Source organism: Pleurodeles waltl, chromosome 5, assembly GCF_031143425.1.
Source record: "Pleurodeles waltl isolate 20211129_DDA chromosome 5, aPleWal1.hap1.20221129, whole genome shotgun sequence".
NCBI lineage: Eukaryota > Metazoa > Chordata > Amphibia > Caudata > Salamandridae > Pleurodeles > Pleurodeles waltl.
Window position 1 is genome coordinate 1525300858 of NC_090444.1, and position 18512 is coordinate 1525319369.

At 49.4% G+C, this 18512-nt stretch overlaps 1 protein-coding gene across 1 annotated transcript in view; it reads left to right on the plus strand.

The window, feature by feature from the left end:
- The window catches only part of CSMD1 (CUB and Sushi multiple domains 1), a 5088256-nt gene that overhangs the window by 2982743 nt on the left and 2087001 nt on the right, over positions 1-18512 (plus strand). Inside the window, exon 15 of the mRNA XM_069235813.1 lies at positions 9524-9718. Within this exon, the coding sequence (XP_069091914.1) occupies positions 9524-9718 (195 nt within the window). The remainder of the gene's footprint in view (positions 1-9523; positions 9719-18512) is intronic.

The window sequence follows — 18512 nt, forward strand, 5'->3', positions numbered from 1 at the left end:
GAACTCTTCTGCTTGGGGAACGGGGTGTGCACCCATCTTTGGAATGGAACTGAGTCTTGGGTAGTCCACCCAGAACTGGAATTCTGGAGTGGTTTTGGTGGGGAAGCCTTTGGTACCAACACCACAGGACTGGACCAGGTGCTACAAGAGGGCTCAATCACCACTAACACCAAGATATTGGTGCCAACATTCTTGATATTGGCCCTCACCTTATCTGACAACCTGTACATTTCGTTCTTTAGAAGGGACAGTTTCTTGAGTCAATGTCATGGACACACAGGTGTCGTGAGTCTGGAATTGGGAGACAATAGAGGCAAACTGTCCCAGTAACTGATAACAGTTGCTCTGCTGCTCGGGGCTCATGGAAGAATAGAGGTTGAGACCATCCACTGACCCTTTGTGTACCTGTGCAGATAGTAGGTCAGGGAGAGGTTCACTGACCTCTTCCACTCCCTCATCCATAACTAGGAGTATGCTTATTTTGTTAACATGGAGCACCATTGGGATGGTGTAGGGGTCTGGAGAGCCACCAAGTAGGTGGACTCCCTCTTCCACTCCTTGACTTCATATGGGCAACTCCAGCAGTCCGGGAGAGCTGTGGACTCTAATGGCTCCATGACCCATAACTTCTGGCCAGGCTGAACGTCTACCAGAGTGGCCTTCTGGTCATACCAGAGTTTCATGACTTATTGGATAGCCTCAAAGTGGCTTTTTGCCTTCTTCCTCAAGCTGTGTATTTGGTTGTGGAGGACCAGCATGTAGGGGGGTTTCCTGTGAGCTTGCTCCCACCCGTCTCTGACAAGGCTCAGAAGTCCCCTAGAAGGGTGGCCAGAGAGGGGTTCAAATGAGTTGAACCCTACTCCGTTCTCTGGCGACCTCCCTGTAGGCAAAGAGAAGGCATGGCAAGAGGATGTCTCAATTATGCCTCATGGGCTTAGGTCAGCCCATAAGCATGCCCTTCAAGGTCTTGTTGAATCTTTTTACAAAACCATTGGTTTAGGAGTGATATGGTGTGGTGAACCTGTAAATTACACTGCCCTCATCCCACCTAGACTTCAAGTATGCTGACATGAAGTTAGTGCCCCTATCAGACAATACGTCCTTGGGGAACCTCACGTGAGTAAAGATCCCCATCAGAGCACTAGCCACCACAGGAGAAGTCACTTACTCCAGAGGGATGACCTCTGGGTAGCAGACAGCATGGTCCACCAAGACAAAATCTCTTGCCTGAAGCTGTCTTGGAGTCCAAGGGTTTAATGATGTTGGTGCCCACACTTTCAAAGGGGGTACCAACTACTGGTAATGGGACCCGGGGAGCTTTTTGCTTTTTTCCTGATTTCCCTCTAGCTTGGCAGGTGGGACAGGACCTGCAGAATTGATCTGAGGCTGTCTTCTTCAGGGCTAATCAAAGTGGGGGGCAAACCTGGGAAGATGTTGTCTTGCCCCAAATGTCCTGTCAGGGATATGTTTTGAGCCAAACCTGGTAGGGACTCCCTGTAACACTTGGTGCGCATCACTGCATTAGCCACTCCAGTACGGGAAGACTTAGGCTCGCTATAAAATAGATCTTTCTCCCAGCAGATTAGGTGATCCCCAGAAGCTTCACCTGCAGCATGGGCTGAGGTTTGCAGCCTCCAGTCCTCAAGAGTGGGGCACTCCTTCTGGACTTTGCAGAATTCCTCCCTAGTGGGCCCACCCTCAACCATCCAGCAAGCTCAGGTAGGTCACCTCTGGCGGCAGTGTCTTCCCCAGTTGGCTCAAGGGACTCCTCCGCAGAGACGACGTCAACCTCCACTGTGGGAACTTTAGGGGCTGGTTTCCCATACCCTTTGCTCCTCTCCTTGTCAGTTGTCTATGCCATTGTTCGAGGATCCACATGCCGCTCACTCTCTTCCTGGACAGCCATGGACTGTGTGGTCATACAGACCTACTCAGACAATCCCAACATTTCAAAGTGAAACATGAGTTCTCTCTCCCTTCAGACAGTGTGCTCAAGGTTGTGGTCTAGTAAACAGTCTACAGCTCACAGTTACTTTCAGAGATCCTGAGCCCCCCCCCCCAAGGGAACCAGAGCCACCTGTAGATGGCTTTCTTGATTGTTGCTGACTATGACTTAGTAGAATGTGTTTAGTAGGACCTGCTCTGCAGACAACAGCTGATACTTGACAGTAATCATGCTGGCTCCTGTGTCATGCAGAGCCTGCATATACTTTGAAGTATTCACATTCATATCGGCTTTTAGCACCATCTCCTTGTCCCCTAGGGAAACAAGGATCATCTCCGTCTTCCACCAAAATCTAACTGGGACTAGCTCCTCATTGAGTGCCCATGTGTCGGCCCACCAGTGGGGGGCTGTACCATCTTGGGACATTTATAGACACCTTTGGATTGTCCATACGTATAGCACTCAGAACATTGAGGTACCAACCTCCCTGTCTGCTTATCAAAGAACCCCTTCTACTTCAACTCAGACTAGGACTGGTTACCACTACTGCCTTGGGAATTATTTTGGGGGCCTTTTAAAAACTCCTTACATTTTAGTTTTTCTCCCACCTCTTTCTTCTGGTTGGAACTCTGACCATCTTTGTGGGCGTCACACCCAGAAACCGTCTTTGACACTCTGGTACTGGGCTAGAGGTCTGCCTCCTCAGCAAGCTTTCTGGGAGTCAGTCTGCTTAATAACAATTAGGTGCTGGCACAACTCTGTAAAACAAACAATTAGCATGTCCTCTTTCATGATTAAATTGCACAAACCACCATAATGATTTACTTTGCTGCCCTGCACCCACCCATTCAGTACCTTGCTGGCGTAGTCCACAATATCTACCTCATATTGTTTGGGGAGCATCTGGCTGTTCCTGAACCTTTGATGATACTTTTTGAGGGTCAACCCAAACTTTGCAAACAGAATGGCCCTCATAGGGATGTATTTGGTTTGGTACACAACCTCTAGTTGCACAATTCCACAGACCCGCCAGTGCTCCTCATGTACTGCATGAATCCTCAGTGCCACTCTGTATGCAGAAAATTATTTGCCTATATCTCGGTCATCTTCCACATAGCAGGGCACCAAATCCTTGGGTATGCTAATCCCTTTCTCTCCTTCAGGTACTGCAAGTATGCTGTCATCATCACTGCTAGAAACCACCTGTGTTGTCTTGATATCCAGGTCGTTTAGGCTTCTCTAATGAGCCAAAAACATTTTTCTTTTTTTCCATGGCACCTTCAGCCTTTTTCTCCCTCATGGTCAGTTTATTTTCCTCCATCTTTAGTTTGGCCATCTGCAGTTTGAATGGTCTCTTCTCCCTCCTGTCCGCCAGTTCCTCTGGGGATAGGCCATGGAAAGAGACACTTCTCCTAGCCCTGACAGGGAACTCCTAGTTAGGGATGTCACCCTCCACCATTGCAGATGGTTCTTCAGAAGAGCCATTCTCAAGCTCCCCTAATCTATCATTCTCTTCTGGGCTGCCCTCCTGTCCAGAGGGAGCCTCGGCACATGCCCTAGGCACCTTTTGTAATTCTACCTTCATGATGGCACAATTGGCAGGAAGTCTAAGCTCCTTGCAGAGGTCTCGGAGTTGGACCACTTTATGAGTTCAAAGGTTGGCCAGCTCAGATTCCATGCTTCCAGTTATAGAACCAGCAGCAAGAGTTATGATTTTGGAGAAAAAACATAAACCAATTAGGGAGAGTGTAAAAATCTAATTTATCTTGGATGTTGAGTGTTAGTGTACACAAAGTTACTGTATGGTGCTAAACAAACACAAGTCCTATCCCACCACTGCCATCAATGCTAGAAATTGGGATATTGATTTACTGGGATGTGACCCCTGGTCAAGCAGCAATGACAATTCTAGTCAGGGTAAGCAAGAAGCATACCACAAATTATCCTCTGCTTACCCCCTGCTAGATTGCCATAGAGCATTCAAGCTTAACTTAGAGGAAATGTGTAAAGTATTTGTACAGCACTTCACACAGTAAAACAATGAAAACACCACGAGAAAAGGATCCCCCACCAGGTTAGAAAAACAGCTGTGATTTTTTTATCAAATAAAACAGGACTAAAATGACAAAAATCCCAAAAGTACTTGAGTTATGAATTTTCAACCAATAAACTGTAAAATATTACTTATTAGCAATAAGTACCAACCGGGGATATATGGTTGAGCAGGAGCAGGAGAAACTTAAAAGTTCAGGATACTACATTGGAGTGCAGACTGGCTACCGAGACCCAGTTGGGCCCATTGAACAAAATTACCTTAAATCCTGGTTGTAGAGCCTTGCAGCAGTCATGAAGCATGCAGTAGAGGTTGTGTCAATTTTCTCCAAGCAACAGTAGCAATGCATTGGTTCCGACATGCAGCAGAATTAGGGTGTGAGTTCCTGCTACCTCAACTTAGTAGAGCCAGGCACCAGGGCTTGCGGTGCACCCTTCAGGTTCGAGGAAGTGTTGTGCAGTCGAGGGGATGCATTGGATTCCGTGAGTGCAGAGACTGTGATGTGGAGATTCAGCATTGTTGTCGAGGCTGCCACCAACGGAGATGCAAAGACCTTCACTGGGAAAAGCCTTGCATTGATGATGCACCAGTTCTGTTCCACACAACAGTGGTGATGCATCGTTTCTGCCCCTGCTGCAGAAGATTCATCTATTCTGCTGAAGCAAACATCTTAAGCTCATTCCCAAAAGTCTAGGACTGGGGTGGCAACACTTAGCAGGGAAGAATTACAAATAGGAAAGTCCAGGTGCAGGAGCAGTGTGTTTGGAAGTCTTTTATGTCCCTGAGACTTCAGGAGGCCAACCAGCTAGACTTTGGAGTAAGACTTTCTGACCCAGGCAGCAGAACAGCAAGGTAGGAGTCCAGCAATGCAGCAGTCCAACATAGTGGCAGTACTTCAGCAGCACAGCAGTCCTTCTTCCTGGCAGAGTATTCACAGTATTCACAGGTCCAGATGTGTACTGAGTTTTTTGTGTCAGAAGTCCAGTGCTTATACCCAGTTGGGCCTTTGAAGTCAGGAAGAATTCAAAGACAGACCTTTGAGGTGCACAGAGGTACTGCCCTTTCTCCTATATCCCAAAACTAACTACAGGGGATTATTAATCCCTTTATGTGGGGTCAGGACACAGCCTTTTCAGGTGTAAGTGGGGCTGTGGCCAGCTTCTCCCTCCCACCCTCCCAGGAAGGACCATCAAGTCATACCTAAGCTCCCATTGTATGTGGCAGTTGAGAGGGAGTACAGAAAGCAAGTGAGCAGAGACAGGCAGCAGGCACCAAATGGCTAAAGAAAGAAAATGCCAACTTTCTAAAAGTGGCATTTTTTGAGAATTTGCATTTTAAAATCTGACTTCACCATACGTTGTGAAATTAAATTATGATTCCAGAGACACCAAACTCAAAAAGTGACTCTCTTCCAAACTGTGACTTATACATTTAAAATTAAATAAGGTAATCCCAATGTTATCCTATGGGTGAGATAGGCCTTGTTTTAGTGAAAAATGACTTTGGATGTTTTTCACTACCTTTTGCATACATTGCACTCTGCTGTCTGAGTTGTCCAAGGCCTACCTGAGGGGTTACATATGTATAAAAAAGGATGGTTTGGGCTTGGCGAAAAGGTTATTTTTCCAGGTTGACATGGCAGTGTAAAACTTCACACACAGTGTAGGAAAGTACCTTTTTTGCCATGGTTACCCCCATTGTCTGCCTGATGTCAGTGTGCTTGACTGTGTTTACTGTTTACTGATTATGCTCTCTCTCCTCTAAATGTTGTTGTTGCATACTGGTAACCCAGCTTTTCACCCAAAATTTGCATACTTGTACCCCCTTATAAGTCCCTAGTATATGTTACTTAGGTACCCAGGGCATTGGGGCTACAGGGGATCCATATGGGCTGCAGCATTTCTTTTGCCACCCATATGATGCCCATGCAAAGGCTTCCCCAGGACTTCCATTGCAGCCTGCGTGAAAAGGTGCATGCACCCTTTCACTGTCTTTCACAATGCACTCGGTCACTTATAAGTCACCCCTATAGCAGGCCCTCCAGGCCTGAGGACATGGTGCAGAGCACCTGTGTGTGAGGGACCCCTACACTAGCAGAGGTGCCCCCACGACTTCCAGGACCCTTTTCCCGGACTTCGTGAGTGTGGGTATGCCATTTAAGGTTGTACTGAACATAGGTCACTATCTATGTTCATCTACATAATGGTAACTCCAAACATAGCCCTGTTTGGTATCAAACATGTTGGAATCGTACCCCAACATTTTTGCAAGCATTGGTTGTATGATTCCATGCACTCTGGGGCTCCTTTATAGGACCCCTAGGATTGCCATTCCAGCCTTCCGAAGTTTTCCAGGCATCCCCATCTGGTGTCACCTGTCAGACAGGTTTCTGCCCTCCTGTTGTTTGAGCAGCCCCAGCCCAGGAAGGCAGAACAAAGAATTTCCTTTAGGAGAATAGGTGTTACAGGCTTGGGAGGGGTTGCCTCTCCAAGCCACTGGAAATGCTTTGAAGGGTGCATTTGGTGCCCTTCTTGCCTAATCCAGTGATCCCCAGTCCCTGCTCTTGTGTGAAACTGGACAAAGGAAAGGGGTGTGACCACTCCCCTGTCCATCACCACCTCAGGGGTGGTGCTCAGAGCTCCTCCAGAGGGTCCCTGAGTTTTTCCATCTTGGATTGCAAGTTGGCAGGGCACGCTAGGAGCATCTGAGTGGCCAGTGCCAGCAGGTGACATCAGAGCCCTCCCCTTAAAGGTGCTTACCTGTTTAGCTGACCAATCCCCCTTTCAGGGCTACTTAGGGTCTCTCTTGGGTGGGTCTTCAGATTCAGATTGCGCTCCAGCAGGAATCCTCTGCATCCTTTATTTCACCTTCTTACCGAAGAAACTGCATTGGACCCTCTAGGAACTCTACAAACTGCAACAAAGAAGCACAGACGGCTTTTGCAACATTGTATCTTCAGCTCCTGCCAGCAACTGCAACTGGTTCTCAGTCGTGCATCCTCGGAGGACAGCCAGTCTTCAGCCTGCACCAGAAGAACAAAGGAAACTCCCTTGGAGTGGAGGAGTCACTCCCTTGCTTCAGCAGGCACCTCTCTGCATCTATGACCAGCGGCGTGGGTTCCCTTTCCTGATGAGTTGCCTGGATCCTGCATCACGGGTGGCAGACTGAAGTGGTCCTGACAGTCCTGATGTCCTACTGTACAACTTTGGTGGAGGTAAGAGCTTGCCTCCCCACGCAAGACTGTACGCCATGCACGGTGTGTTTTGCATTTGCCAAGGCTTGTTGGCATCCTTCCACAAAGCTCTTCATGCGCTGTGCAGTTCCGACCCCCAGCACTCTATCCTGAGACGCACAGCTTCCTGAGTGGTTCTCGGACAGCATGGGATCCTTTGTTGTAGTGTTGCATGAGCCTCCTTTTGCACCACCTTTGTCCCTGTGCTGTGGGGCTCCTGTGCACACTGCCTGGTCTTCTGTGGGCTCTCTGAGTTTCTGAGAATCCCCTCTGACTCCCCCTCCTGGGTAGAGTCCACCGGGTCCCGGGCAGCGCCATTTCCCACTAATAGCAAGCTTTGTGTGTGCCTAGGCTTGTTGGCGGAATGCAGCGATGCAAACCAGACTACAATCTTCCATCCGGCATGGGGCATCATCAGCACCAACCAGGAACCAGCATCCGTCTTCTTGGGTGCAGTTCTGACTGTTGTTTTTCACTGGTGGTTCTTCTTTTGCACCTTCATCCGGGTTAGCAGGGGCTCCTGTTCTCCCTGGACTCTTCAGTGCTTCTTGGACTTGGTCCCCTTCTTCCACAGGTCTTTAGGTCCAGGAATCCACTGCTGGTGTCTTGCAGTCTCTTCTGGTTCTTGCATAATCTTCTTTCACGTTATCTTGTGTGTTCTAGGAAAGTTATTGTGATTTACTCCTGCTTTCCTGGGCTCTGGGGTGGTTTCTATTACTTACCTTTGGTGTTGTCTAATACTCCCAGCACCCGTCTACACACTACACTTGCCTAGGTGGGAAACCAACATTCACATTTCACTTTCTTAGTGTGTGGTTTGTGTTACCCCCAGTCCCATTTCTAACTATTGTGATTTTCACTGTTTGCACTGTTTTCTAACTGTTTTTATCCATGTTTGTGCATACTAGTGTACGTAATTTGTGTATTACTTACCTACTAAGGGAGTATAGCCTCTATGGTATTTTTGTTATTTGTGTCACCAAAATAAAGTACCATTATTTGTGTAACACTGAGTATTTTCTTTCATGTGTGTGAGTATTGTTTGACTACAGTGGTATTGCATGAGCTTTGCATGTCTCCTAGATAAGCCTTGGCTGCTCAGCTACAGCTATCCCTAGAGAGCCTGGCTTCTAGACACTGCCTACATTTTACTAACAAGGGATAACTGGACCTGGTATAAGGTGTAAGTACCATAGGTACCCACTACAAACCAGGCAAGCATCCTACACACAGCTTCACAGTGGAAGGCCTGAGACTTGATTAAAGAGCTACTTAAGTGGGTGGAACAATCAGTGTTTCAGGCCCACAAGTACTGTTTAATTTACAAGCCTTTACTAGGGACTTTTAAGTAAATTAAATATGCCATTTGGGCATAAGCCAGTATTACCGTGTTTATGGGAGACATCACAAGCATGTTGCATTGATTAGCAGTGGTAAAGTACACAGAGTCCTAAAGCCAAACGAGGTCAGAAAAGTGAGAAGGTGGTAGGAAACAACTTTGAGGGGAAAACCACCCTTAAGGCTGTCAGGTCAAACACTTGATCCTCACCCTGACAAGGATTGAGATTGCTGATTGTCCAGGGCCCACACTACAATCAACCAACAACCCAGTTTTTCACAATAAGGATATAATGCTATTGTTATTAGGCAGACAGGATATCAATCACAAATGTGACAAAGTACTAGTCCTTCAAACTCTAAATCAGACCCTTCAAATTTTTGTTAGAGTCTGTATACACTGCTTTGGTGTTGCCACATTCGGTTCATGATTAGCCTATTCTATCTTCTCTTGTTTCGGTTTACAGCTACAAAGTATGGTGTAGGAAGAATGTGTATAATAAAACATCCCAATGCTACAATTTAAACGAAATACGTGGTAGAAGACAATGTGCATTATTCACAAAGCCCTCCGGGTGCAAAGCAGTCGAGCCATTTAAAGGAAATTATATAATATTTCATGTCTCCTCAGCCTTGACTCACAATGTATTGCTCAGGAACCATGTGGCCTATTGTGATATAGTGGCAGCAACACAAAAGCGAGAGATTCAACTTAGAGTTTTCAGTTTACGCCAGATAAGCAATCATTTCCACTTTAAAAGGCTACATCAACACATTAGCTGATAAGTGATTTTGTATATTCATTCAGCTCATGCCTTCTTTATATTTTGTTGCTATTGAACTTAATTTATTTCATTTAATAGTGCTCCCAGACATCGTCAGTGGGAGCAAAAGGCTCCAATTAACATTATTATATGCTATAAATCTATAAATAATACAATTCTCTTTTTTACAGCATTTGGCCAGAATGAGTGTCATGATCCTGGAATTCCTATGAACGGAAGGCGTTTTGGCGACAGATTTCTTCTTGGAAGCTCTGTTTCTTTTCACTGCGATGAGGGTTTCATAAAAACTCAAGGATCAGAGACAATAACCTGCCATTTACAAGATGGTAATGTTGTATGGAGTTCTACAGTTCCACGATGTGAAGGTAAGAAGGGAGCAGGCAAACAAATCTGACTTGTGTATTTTTAAGGAACTAAGTTAAAGATGCATGAATGTACCCGGAAAGAGACTATGAGGGTCATTCTGACCCGGGCGGGCGGCGGCCGCCCACCTGGCGGGAACCGCCAAATGGCCGCCCCGCGGTCAAACGACCGCAGGGGCCATTCTGACTTTCCTGCTGGGCCGGCAGGCGCCCGCCAAGGGAGCGCCCGCCGGCCCAGCGGGAAAGGGCCTGCAACACAGAAGCCGGCTCCGAATGGAGCCGGCGGTGTTGCAGGTGTGCGACGGGTGCAGTAGCACCCGTCGCGATTTTCACTGTCTGCTATCCTGACAGTGAAAATCATGCTGGGGCCCTGTTAGGGGGCCCCTGCAATGCCCATGTCAGTGGCATGGTCAGTGCAGGGGCCCCCAGGGGCCCCACAACACCCGTTCCCGCCATCCTGTTCCTGGCGGTAAAAACCGCCAGAAACAGGGTGGCGGGAAGGGGGTCGGAATCCCCATGGCGGCGCTGCTTGCAGCGCCGCCATGGAGGTTCAGCCCAGCCAGGGGAAATCCGGCGGGAAACCGCTGGATCCCCTTTTCTGACCGCGGCTTTACCCCCACGGTCAGAATGGGCAATGAAGCGCCTCCAGCCTGTTGGCGGTGCTTCCGTTGCCCGCGACCGCCAGGGTCGGAATGAGGGCCTATATGTGGCACTTGTACCCACAGACGCTATGCATAATAATTTAGAAATAACAAAAAATTAACATCACTGAAACACTTACTCCCTAGCACCAATTCAAATAACTTAATTGTATCTAAACATATGAAGTATGAATGTTCTGCACAACTTATATCACTGTCAAAAGGATATATAGGTTATGAAGCCATAACAACAGTTTTACATATGTGTTATATATTTTTACACGTACACACATTTTATAAATCTACAATTTGTTTGCAATCGAAGTCTTGTGTATATATTGACGTTTAAAAAGACAGAAGAACGGTATAAAAATATGGAAATATTTCTGTCACAAAAGTAAAAATCACGTATGTAATTTACATGAAAAATGTCGAGCCCTGCAGACACAATCTATGTGCCTAACATAAATTTAAAGTTGAATTACAAACTTCAGAATCATTGAAGCACTTGCACCTTCAAATGAATGAAAAACATAATCGGAACCAGAACACCATTTCTTTAAACAATGAATGTTACAAAAGCTTTACAAAATATTGCATGAGCTTACAAAAGAAATGTGAGTCATAAAGGTATAATATTTTTACAGTCATAAGAATTGTAAATAGTTCTTGCAGGTAATAGTCGTCTTGAGCTAGATTGATATCGCTGCCTTCCCACATGCTGTGACAATACAGAACCTCCAAACCATTTCTAATAAAGAAAACCCATTGCAAGATCAAAATGGCTGTTGATGCAACGTATGCATCATGTTGCATGTGGCCAGTTTTAATTTTACGATCTAACATGCCAGACACTTGTTAGAACGGGCAATTAAAATATAACAAAGTGAAAAACAAGTGTAATATATATATACAGATATATATATATATATATATATATATATATATATATATATATATATATAAATATATATATATCTGTGTATACATATATATATTTAATTCAAGACAAAGTCCGGAATGCGGAAGCAATGGCACAGTGGTCCCAGCCGGGCTCCGGAACTCCCATAAATATGCAAAATTTTCCTCTTTGTTTAAGGAAAGCCAGGACACCTCCAAAGTGCTGTTAATACAAATAAGGATTTATTAGGAACAAAATAGGGCTCCTCTCCAATGCATTTCGGCCTTAGCCTTGATCACAGATGGAGTGGATATACAAGCACATCTATAAATAACAATAAACATAAAAAATGGACATGCATCCAAACCCCAACATTATCACTCTCACAGTGGCGGCCATCTTGGAGTGTTGTGAGCTTCATCAATCTACTATATTGATATTCTCCTTCGTCTATTAAACATTTCATCTCACATGTATATTATTTGTATAATGGTCTTATTATTATATATTCTTATTATATATACCATTTATAGACATATAGATATGCATATACCGGTTTGCTCTCTTTCTTATATTTTTAACAATTTAAACATTTCATAATTTTAACAAAACCAATCTAGCCCCAGTGGGTGAAGTCATATTTAATATATTCAATCCAATATTCAATTTTGTCTAATTCTATTAGGTAAGGTAAATGGCTTTTGTCATTTTACAGCTCGGAGAGGATGACACTGTGTCATTTCTCTGCTTAAAGATTTTGCTGTACAAATGGCAAAAGACTTTGGGGGTCATTCTGACCTTGGCGGTCCATGACCGCCATGGCGGAGTGCGGCGGAAGCACCGCCAACAGGCTGGCGGTGCTTCCTGGGCGATTCTGACCGTGGCGGTAAAGCCGCGGTCGGAAAAGGGGAGCCGGCGGTTTCCCGCCGGTTTCCCGCTGGCCCAGGGAACCCGCCATGGCGGCGCTGCTAGCAGCACCGCCATGGGGATTCCGACCCCCTTCCCGCCAGCCTGTTTCTGGCGGTGTCCACCGCCAGAACCAGGATGGCGGGAACGGGTGCTGTGGGGCCCCTGGGGGCCCCTGCACTGCCCATGCCAGTGGCATGGGCAGTGCAGGGGCCCCCTAACAGGGCCCCACAAAGATTGTCACTGTCTGCTGTGCAGACAGTGAAAATCGCGATGGGTGCCACTGCACCCGTCGCACCCCTTCAACTCCACCGGCTCCATTCCGAGCCGGCTTCATTGTTGAAGGGGCTGTCCCGCTGGGCCGGCCAGCGGTCTTCTGGCGGTCGCCCGCCGGCCCAGCGGGAAAGCCGGAATGGCCGCCGTGGTCTTTCGGCGGGAACCGCATGACCGCCTTTGTCTCTATCTAGCTTGGCGTGGATAGCACTATGCTGATCCTATGCTTAAAAACTTTGCTAGATAAACAGACATTTGAGGTGAGCAAATCTAGAGTGTCGCTGGTGTTGTAGAGTGCTCTTTATTGGAGCTGCTCTCCACCTAAATTTGGGAACTACCCAGAGTTCTCGCTTGTATTTTGCATAATTTATGCGTCACTCTAACCCTGAAAGGGTCTTGTTTTGGTTTATACTGGGTGCTCCCTTGTGTCTGGACAAAGCTAAACCCCTCTGAAGAGCTCTAATGAGAGTGAAACAAGTGTCAGGGGTTGCTTTACACCTTCCAGGTTGGCTTGGATGGTATTTAACCAGACTAAAGCTGTAATACTGTGCCTCGAGTAGTAAATGGCTTTTGTCATTTTACAGCTCAACGAGGATGATACTGTGTCGTTTCTCTGCTTAAAGATTTTGCTGTACAAATGGCAAAAGACTTTGGTGGTCATTACAACCCTGGCGGTTGGTGTTAAAGCGGCGGTAAGACCGCCAACAGGCCGGCAGTAAAAAAAATGGCGTTACGAATGTGGCGGAAACTGCCAACAAAGACAGCCACTTTAACACTCCGACCGCCACGGTGGTTCAAACAACCAACGCGGCGGTCACCGCCAACAGACAGGCGGGAGACAATGTACCGCCCACAGTATCACAACCTACCAATCCGCCACATTGTCCGGGGCGGATTCACCACGAACAAAAACACGGCGGAAACAGGACTTCGAAGGGAAAACGCTCACCTCTGCACACCCCACGAGGAACCAGGACGCCACGGAACCAGAGCTCCACATTTTACCAGCCTTTATCTTCTTGCTCTTCTACCAGGAATACGAACACCGGCGGCGAAGTCCATGGTGAGTACTGCACCTACGACACAGGGGAGAGGGGAGGGAAAAAACAGTGACACACACATGCAACACCCCCACCCCCACCCTCACCCACGACAACACACACACTAATACAGCATGATACATTACAGTTACACCCCCTAATGCTCCCGGAAGAATGCAAAGACAAAAGGAAATGAGCTGAACAATTGTAATATATTAAAATTCAGTAGTCAAATAATATACATGCACTATTTACAAATATATACACCAAGAATATTAGTCCAGGGTATTCCACCGTTAAAGTCAGTGGACCACTGAGCCCACACTGCATGGGCGAGGCCCACACAAGATACCCGAACATGATGGAGAGAACACTGCAGGGGCATCAGATAGAAATAAAACAGGCACCTCGGGGAAAGGGGGGGCACCTCAGCCGGTTGAGTGCACAACGCCAAATCCACGAGGGGGCCCCATGCCCACTGTTCAATCCTGGGGAGTGCAAAGCCACAGTCTCACAAGTCTCTACAGTGGGTGGGTTGCCCACTGTTCAATCCTGGGGAGTGCAAAGCCACAGTCTCACAAGTCTCTACAGTGGGTGGGTTGCCCACTGTTCAATCCTGGGGAGTGCAGAGCCACAGTCTCACAAGTCTCTACAGTGGGTGGTTTGCCAACTGTTCAATCCTGGGGAGTGCAAAGCCACAGTCTCACAAGTCTCTACAGTGGGCGGTTTGCCCACTGTTCAATCCTGGGGAGTGCAAAGCCACAGTCTCTCAAGTGGATAACAGTCTCCACTGGTTCTGGAGGGGGCTTGGTGCCCAGAGTACTTCATCCTGCCAAGGACAGAGGTAGTGGATGTCAATCTCCACTGGTTCTGGAGGGAGCTTGTTGCCCAGAGTGCTTCATCCTGCCAAAGATAGAGGTAGTGGATGTGATACTCTACTGGTTCTAGAGGGGGCTTTGTGCCCAGAGTGCTTCATCCTGCTTGTGGCGGCCTCAGAAGAGTCAGTGCTTTTGGCGCTCATGGGCCTGCGGTGCTTGTGGCGGCGGTGTCCTTGGCAGCGGTGCTTATGGCGGCGGTGTCTTTGGCAGCAGTGCTTGTGACGGCGGTGTCCTTGGCAGCGGTGCTTGTGGCGGCGGTGTCCTTGGCAGCTGTGATTGTGGCGGCGGTGTCCTTGGCAGCGCTTCAGCTGCCGGCGGTCCTGTCTGGGGCAGTGTGGCTGCTGGCGGTCGCCTCCTGGGCAGCAGGGCTGCTGCTGGCGGTCCTGTCTGGGCCAGCGGGGCTGCTGGCGGTCGCCTCCTGGGCAGCGGGGATGATGCTGGCGGTCCTGTCTAGGCCAGCGGGGCTGCTGGCTGTCGCCTCCTGGGCAGCGGGGCTGATGCTGGCAGTCGCCTCCTGGGCAGCGGGGCTGATGCTGGTGGTCCTGTCTGGGCCAGCGGGCTGCTGCTGGCCGGCTACTGGGCAGCAGGGCTGATGGCGGTCTTCTCCGCCGTGCTGATCTTCCCAGACTTGCCGGGTTTCTTGTGCCCCTTCCCCACCTTGGAAGGTGTCGCAGCTGAGTCCACACTCCAACCTGTACCCCTGGGAGCGGCTTTGCTGGCTGTTGTCTTCCCCCTCTCCCGCCAGGCACTGGCCAACTTTTGATTCTTGACAGGTGGGGAACTGTCCGTGCTGTGGCTCCTTGCCACACTGGCTGCCCTGCTGCCTGGTGCACTCCAGAATCCGGTGACTACTGGCAACACTGGTCCCGCCGATGTTGTGGCTGAGGTGCTAGGTTGGGGCCTGGAGAGTCAGGCCCTAGGAGACTGAAGGGGTGAGGGAGGTGAGGGAAAGAGGTCAAGGGTGGGCAGTAAATGTTTCATAGGAACACTGGGACGGGTAGCTGGAGGGAGTTTGGAGTGGAGGAAGAGGTTGTGGTTGTAGGAGGTGTACGTTTGGTGACTTTGGGTGAAGGTGCATGCACTGGAGGCTGTCGTGAGGTGGATGGCTGTTGGGTGGGTGTGTGCCTGCGTTTGTGTACCTTGGGAGGTGGCGTCACAGACACACTGGGAGAGGACACAGGGGATGTGTGAATGGTAGTGGGGGTGGTGACTGCACGTGAGCGGGGTGTCGTGGTGGGTGTGCTGGTGATGGAAATTGTGGCTGTAGATGTAGTGCATGCAGGTGTGAGTGGAGACGAGACTGGGAGGGAGGAGGGAGACGAGGAGGAGGGGGACACAGTGGAGGCAGTGGATGTTGCTATGTCTGCATGTGTGTGATGCTTGTGTGAGTGCTTGTGGGATGTGTGGTGCTTATGTTTGCCTGAGCTTCCTTTGTGTGTTAAGGTGTGTGCATGCTGGTCTGATGGTCTACTTGGGGTAGGCTGAGGTACAGGGGATTGGGTCTGGGTGGAGGAAGTTGGAGGGGGGAGGCTAGAGACAGGGACAATGGCTGCCATCAGGGCTGAGGCCAGAGTCTGAAAAGCTCGCTGAAGGGCTGCCTGACCAGAATGAATGCCCTCCAGGAATGCAGTGGTTTGTTGCAACTCTCTCTCTACACCCTGGATGGCATTCAAAATGGTAAACTGCCCAACAGTGAGGGACCTGAGGAGGTCAATGGCCTCCTCACTGAGGGCAGCAGGGGTGACTGGGTCAGGGCCTGAGGTGCCTGGGGCGAAGGAGATGCCCACCCTCCTGGGTGAGAGGGCACGGGGCAAAGACTGAGGGGCTGCTGGGAGGGCAGTGCTGGAGGGGGGGTGGCGGCTGTACCTGTAGATGCAGGGGGCACAGATGGGGCTGCCACCACAAGGGAGCTCCCATCAGAGGACGAGTCTGTATCACTGGTATCAGCTCCTGTCCCCGCCGTGGAGCTCCCCTCGCCCTCTGTCCCACTGGTGAAATCAGACTCCGTTGTGTCGCCCTCCAGGGCCATGTGGGATGCAGCTCCCTCCTTCTCCGGTGCCACTGCTCCTCCGCCTGATGGTGCTAATGCACACATGTACAGGGAGACCACAAAAAGGATGGGGGGGAGACAGAAGAAAGACATGTTGAATGCATGCATTACCGCTACCGTTGGCGGACACGACAGACACAGAAGCCCCCTGCACTACGCCGTGCACTTGGAGTCCACTATTCAATCCCTGGACATGGCCTATAAGGCTGTGGCCGATATCTGGACACATGGATGTCACAGGAGCCTGACTGGGTGTAGTTCGCACTGTACCCAGGTGGGGTGGGGTGCCACACGGTCTGCCTGAAAAAGGGGACTTAACTAGCACACTCGCCCTGGCCTAGGGAAACCCACAGCCCACCTTCCCCACCCAGACACCTCCACTGTGCGCTGAATCAGCTGAATGAGAGTGTACTCACCCCCTTGTTGCTGCTGTGATGCCCTCAAGCGCCCATCCAACTCCGGGTACGCCACCGCCAGGATCCTGAACATCAGGGGGGTCATGGTGCGACAGGCACCCCTCCCACGTTGGGAGGAAATCCCCAGCTGGGCCTCCGCCGTCTTCTTGCTCCAGCGGTGAATGTCCTCCCACCTTTTCCGGCAGTGGGTGCTCCGTCTGTGATAGACCCCCAGGGTCCGGGCGTCCTTGGCGATGGCACGCCAAATATCCTTCTTCTGGTGGGCGCTGACCTACATGAATTGTACAGGGGAAAAAGAGAAGTTATTACCAACTGCACCGTCACAGTCATTGGCCCGCATCCCTATCCTTGCCATGTGGCACATGCACTCACCGTCGTTTCATGCACGCATCATTCTCCCCCCCCTATCTTTCATCCATACCACTCCACACAGGCATTGCCCATGCAGCATGCTCCCAGTGTACTTACCTGTTTGACTGGAGGACCGTAGAGTAGCGTGTACTGGGGGAGTTTCTCCAACTCCTCCGATGTGAAGACAGGGGCCCTTTCCCCAGACGCACGAGCCATTGTCTCTTCCAGACTGAGGTCACAGCAGCACTTGCAGTGTAGGTCCTCTCCTGTCTAAGATCAGGTATTGAGTGATTGAACAGATAGAAAATGGCGGTCATGTCCGCGGCGGTGCGTACCGTCACCGCCGGCGTACATCGTCATTGGCTCCTGGGACCCATAGGGTCCAATGTTAACCAATGCAGCATTGCGCCGCGGTCTTCGACCGCCTACCACGACGGTGTACAACGCCAGCGCAGTTACCTCACATCCCATTGTCCCACTTACAGGTCAGGCAGCCGCCATTTCAGGGGCCCACATGGCTTTATTTTTAACTGCATCACACATACCTAGGCCTTGCCTCAACACTCATACAGGCCAAATTCGGGTTATGAATGGTTTACAGACCGCTGGTAGACCTGTCGACAATCGAGGAAAGACATGTAATCATCACCTACAGGCTTGATCATGCCACAATCCTGGAACTGTGTGCCCAGTTGGAGCCAGACCTGACGTCAGCTATCCGCCATCCCACAGGAATCCCTCCTCAAGTGCAGGTGCTGTCAGTACTCCATTTCCTAGCAATTGGGTCTTTTCAAACAACAGTGGCCATAGCATTAGGGATGTCCCAGCCTGTGCTTTCCAACGTGTTGTCCAGAGTGTTGTCTGCCCTGCTGAAAACACATGCGCAGCTACATCGTGTTTCCTCAGGTGGAGGATTTGCCTACAGTGAAGAGTTACCATTCGATGAATGTGCAGATGGTGTGTTTGGCCGACCAGTACATCTCCCATGTTAATGCCAAATTCCCTGGCTCAGTGCATGACGCTTACATCCTTCGGAATAGCAGCATCCCTTATGTGATGGGGCAACTCCAGAGGCACTGTGTGTGGCTATTAGGTGAACACCTGGAACTAAATCAGTGGGAATAGTTGTCTGGGACTGGGGGTATCACTATAGGTTAGTGTGTGTATAACATTTGCCCCTCGCCATTTGCAGGTGACTCTGGCTACCCCGACCTGTCATGGCTACTGACCCCAGTGAGGAATCCCAGGACAAGGGCAGAGGAACGCTACAATGAGGCCCATGGGCAAACTAGGAGGATTATAGAGCGGACCTTTGGCCTCCTGAAGGCCAGGTTCCGGTGC